The sequence below is a fragment of the Aptenodytes forsteri genome, unplaced genomic scaffold (assembly GCF_000699145.1).
Source record: "Aptenodytes forsteri isolate BGI_AS27 unplaced genomic scaffold, ASM69914v1 Scaffold153, whole genome shotgun sequence".
NCBI classification, from domain to species: domain Eukaryota; kingdom Metazoa; phylum Chordata; class Aves; order Sphenisciformes; family Spheniscidae; genus Aptenodytes; species Aptenodytes forsteri.
The window spans coordinates 1,979,077-1,984,176 of NW_008796178.1; the positions used below are offsets into that span (position 1 = coordinate 1,979,077).

At 38.1% G+C, this 5,100-nt stretch overlaps 1 protein-coding gene across 1 annotated transcript in view; it reads left to right on the forward strand.

The window, feature by feature from the left end:
* Positions 1-1,674: 1,674 nt before the first annotated feature.
* The window catches only part of PSMD12 (proteasome 26S subunit, non-ATPase 12), a 7,472-nt gene continuing 4,046 nt past the window's right edge, over positions 1,675-5,100 (forward strand). The window contains exons 1-4 of the mRNA XM_019474227.1: positions 1,675-1,757; positions 2,002-2,130; positions 3,547-3,654; positions 4,623-4,739. Coding sequence (XP_019329772.1) covers positions 2,011-2,130; positions 3,547-3,654; positions 4,623-4,739 — 345 coding nt within the window. The 5' untranslated portion in view covers positions 1,675-1,757; positions 2,002-2,010. The remainder of the gene's footprint in view (positions 1,758-2,001; positions 2,131-3,546; positions 3,655-4,622; positions 4,740-5,100) is intronic.

Genomic DNA, 5,100 nt, shown 5'->3' on the forward strand with positions numbered 1-5,100 from the left:
CGGCGCGGCGTGGCGTGCGGCCGCCTCTTGTCACCCGATCCGGTGCTGAGGGGTCCGGGGCGCGGGCCCTCCCGTACCGTGCTGGGGAAGGGGAGAAGTAGGGACTGCTCTACCATTTCCTTGGCAGCGTATGGAAGGGTGGGCAGGAGGCTGGTGGGCGGGAGGGCGGCGAGGGAGACGAGAGGAGATGTCAGGGTGCACCCTCGCGGGTGAGGGGATGGGAAGGCCCGAGTCCACCAGAAGGGACGTGGCTCTTCCCTGCTGCCACGTCCCGCGTGGAGCGTGGCTGGGCAGGCACGTAGGTGCTTGTTCATCCTAGGACTGCTGTGTGCGGAAGCTGCCTTCCTGTAGTTGATCCTGTGTCAGGTTAGACAGGCAGCGGTTTGCATCCTTCGAACTCGGTTATGTACGTGCCCCAAAAGACGGGAATGGAGGGCCAGAGCCATGGCAGGCTGATAGGGTGCCTGGCATCTGCTGAGCAAACATGTATGTGCACCCAGCCATAGATGACCACGGAATGTCTTGCTGACGGGATCGTAGCGGTAATCACGCATTTGGTGTATCTTAAGGTTTCTTTTGTGGACTTGTTCTGTAGCGTAGAGATTCTCACACATCTCAGACCTCAGAACAGACAGATTGGATTTGCTGTTACGTTCTTTCCCCGAAGGATGACACCTGATTTTTTACATGCTGCAAATGCTCTGCTCGATCCATGTGTCTTGTGATGGACATGTTGTACTATATAGCATATTGTAGGATTCTGAAGGCAGTAGCTTTAAGATAAGTAAATCGCACCTTACGCTATCTTACGACTATTGTATGGAGAGTAGGCACAGGTGTTTTATCCCATGAGCATAGCTCTGTGTAGGTATGGACACCAGGACCATGTTTCATTGCTGTGTAACATGTAAATTTTGTGGCGGTAAGGGCGCATCCTTGACAAACCATTGTATGTAGTTTAAAAGATTTCAGTAGGGTGGGTACGTTTTAGAAACAAATTTAATTTTCTTTTTTTTGTTATTAATTTTCTAGTTTCTAACCTTTTTTTGCAGCCCCACAGTTGCCACTGGCTGTTACAAATTCTCCCATATTAACATTTTTTTGTAAGATATTTGCTAGGAATTACAACTTAGATGTAAAAGTACATTGTGGTAGCTTTAACTCCTCTAAACAAAGGCAAATCCAGTTCTCAAAACCCAAAAAGCAGGACTATTATAATTCCATGCTTGGACTGTAAAGCATATAGTTTATGTTTTCTGTAATATGCTGTAATTAAGATATGATGAATGTGGATGAAAGTAATAGTAAAACAGTTTTTTGGCCAAGGTATCTAATTGCATGTGTGTTCTCACTTAAAGCTTTGTTTTGGCTAGGAAAGAAATCAGTCATCCATCTAGCTCAGTGCATGTGAGCTAACCAAACCTGTCTGAAACTTGCTAGGTCTCTCACTCAAGACAGACAATTTGTAGCATGTATTGGGCAAAAATGGAACTAGTACCTTTCCAGTTTAATCTGTGTGTAGAACCGTATATTTAAAGTTAGTGCTATGTATGTTTCTTTTTTAAGAAATAAAAGACTTAAAAATGAGTGTACAGGCTAGTCTACGTTTTTTACTTACATGAGAATTAGAGCTACTCTCAATTTAAACTGAGCTGAATTCTTCACTCATGGTGGTAATTCTTTGCCTGTCACATTAGGAAGGAAGATTGCAAGAAGTAATTGAAAACCTTCTCTCCTTGGAAAAACAAACACGAACGGTAAGTAGCATATGGTGTGCAACATTTATGCTGGGTTGTCCTACACACCCCCTTGTTCCACTGCATTAAATTGATGAAGGGAATTGGAGTATCAGTCTTTCTCTTTTGTTGTTCTTTTCTTTAAAAAGAAAATCAATGAGGCGAGATATAATAATTTTTTTTTCCCTTTGTGTAATAGAAGTGCAAGTGATAGAGGTCTGCAGGTTGTTTATCCCATCGCTACTATGCTGTTTGTTTGTTACAGGCATCTGACATGGTCTCCACATCCCGTATCTTAGTTGCCATAGTGAAAATGTGTTACGAAGCTAAAGACTGGGATGCTCTTAATGAAAATATTATTCTTCTATCAAAGAGAAGAAGTCAGTTAAAACAGGTGAATTTAATCCTTTGAAACAAAAAAATAAAATTATATTTGGAGCTGTATTATGTATCTGGTTCCCCCTTGTGTGTATGGACTTTCCTGACTTTGTAGCACCTGCCTGAATATATTGTAATTAGCTTCTGTTGACATTTTTTGGTAGGCATAATGAAAGCCAATAATGAAACTGATGTCTGGAATTAGTCTGTCTTCACCTGGTGCCTGAGCTCCGTGTGGTCCAGCTTGCCATTCTTGGCAACACAACTGTGACTTTTCTGCTTTCAGTGCATACCAGTGCTTTTAGATGGTAGTTCATCTTTATACTCTTCTACAGTCTGTATTGTAGACATAGTCTTAATTTTTCATGTTCATATGAGGTGTACATTAAACAGAGTTATTGCAATTTATTGTGATCAAATAAGGTGTATGCTTTACATGCTTGCTTTTGAAACTGTCATATTCTGGAATTCAGTTCTGTCTGAGAAATCGGCTATCAGGATAGCTGAAAGCACTTGCATTTAAGAAGGTACAAAGTTTATTGCACTGTGTGTTTAGTTTGACTTAATTAGAAGTTAGCAACAGGTAGTTTTAATGGCATCATTGCTTTAGGAAGAAAAAGGTTACCTGCTTTTTAATGTGCAGAAACATGAGGAGTTTGTATACAAGTAGAGTACAGTTTAGTTCTCTAACTTGGACAAACTGTGGCTGAAGACTTGGGTCATTTCAGCTGAATTTTCTTCTTGAGGAAGAAGTTTCTAGAAGTTTCATTCTGTTTTTTTTTAGAAGTAGGTATTTTAATAATAATTGTAACAGCTTTGTCAGCGTTGTTACCAGAAGAACATACTCCAATACCTGTGCTTCCCACTGAAGGATGCTAGCTCATTAGTGCCTATTTGGGAATATGCAGAGATGGAAAAGCATCAGTCAGAAATAATTACCCCTCTTCCTTCCCTTCCTCAAAAATCTACAGGTGTCCTAAAGAGAAGGGCTAGTGCACACACTGGGGAGAAGATGTACCTTCCCTTTAGCTACACAGGTCTTAGGGCAAACAGATAAGTCTTGTCAATCCATGTGAGAGTCGTGTGGATTTGGCAGAAGAGGAGTACTACTTTTCAAGAGAGAACCTCATGGGATGAATGATTTTGAATATCATTGGAAAAACTGAGAAGAAAGAAATGACAGAACAGCATCGCATTTGACTTCTAGCATCAGTCGCTAGCATCATTTTACACATTTTTATGAATAATTTTTATGAATTTTTATGATATTTTTAGCAATCATAATTATGATTAGATGTATCTTGCATGCTTTTTGCTGAGTCTCTTTAGTTTGATATGAAACTATTTAGTACTTATCTATGAGTGTTATAGTTTGAATGCATTTCAGAAATCTAAAAACACAGTATGTTTTTCTTTTCTGTTATTGTACTAGGCAGTTGCTAAAATGGTCCAGCAGTGCTGCACTTATGTTGAAGACATCACAGACTTACCAGTCAAACTGCGCTTAATTGACACGTTGCGTATGGTTACAGAAGGAAAAGTAAGATTTTGTTTTAAGACTGAATGTCTAAAAGGTAGAATAAAAATGTTCACCTTCTTTAAAAGCATAGCTTCTTAACATTATTTTTTAATCTTGTTCAAATAAGAGCAAAAGTATATTTTTAAATTAACCTGAGAAGTCAAGTAGTGTATTTCTTTCCAAAAGACTGCAAATATTTTCCAGATTTCATATTTAAATAATTTGCTGAAACACTGGTCATATTTCCATGATGTAGATATTTGGATGTATTATGAATATAATTAGTAATACATTTCAGAGTTCTAAAATGCCATTTATTTTTCACTTTTGAAAATGTTATGTATTTGTATTTGAATTTGTTAGAGAAATGGACAAGTTTAGTTTAATTTCTCCTGGGCTTAACAAGGTGTTATGTACAGTTACAGTAACCAGAAGGTGATATCAAAGCATTATACTAAGTTAATTATTTATATAATGTTCCTTTTACTTTAAGAAAATAAAAAATTCTGGATTAAGACAAATTTGTGCTAATGTTACGGCTTTTGCCTGTTAAAAGTTAGTCTAAATTGTTACTAATCAAGTATTGTTGATTTATGGATGGTTAGGAGTGAGTGAAATAATGCAAACAGTAGTACTTAGTACACATTAACCATTAAAGTCATAGCTTCGTACCTGTTTCAGTGTATTTTAGCAGACAAAATAATACTTCATTCACAGGGCACATCCTTTTATGTTTGCTTAAAGAATGGTAGACTAATTTAGACACTTTTTTTTTTTTAATATTAATTTGGTTCAAATACTTCCAGTGTGTCAACTATCCATCATATTTTATCTGTGTATGTTGTGGATAGTATCAGTATAGTGTATGGATACACAAGGAATTAATTGGTTGTACGAAAACATCAAATACATGTCTTAGTGGGGTTGTGGTCTTAGAGTTTGCACTCTTTAGAAAATTGCAATGTTTAAACTACTACTTCTGATTTCAGATATATGTGGAAATTGAACGTGCTCGCCTGACAAAGACACTTGCAACAATAAAAGAACAGAATGGTGAAGTGAAAGAGGCTGCCTCGATTCTGCAAGAATTGCAGGTAACACGCCATGTAACTCAAAATTGCGTCAGCAATAAAAATTGATTGACTGCTCTTAGATTATTGTTTAGAAACTTAATCAGGTACATCTGCAGAAATGCCTGGAATGAGATTAACTGTTATTAGTGAAAGTGTAATTCAGTTTTAACTGCTTTTGTTAGTCTCATGGTTAGGTTACGTAGAATTATTTCCCATTTGGAAAACAGATTTCAATTCTCTAGGTAGTGCATTGAGTTTAGTGGATCCTTCCGGTATAAGTGGGGGCTATAATGTCAAATTGAATAACCTTTTCTCCATTTTCACTTGCTCTGGAATAGCTGTTTTTCCTGTTGTTCTGTTTTGGTCCCCACCCCCCCGCCCCCAACAACCTCCC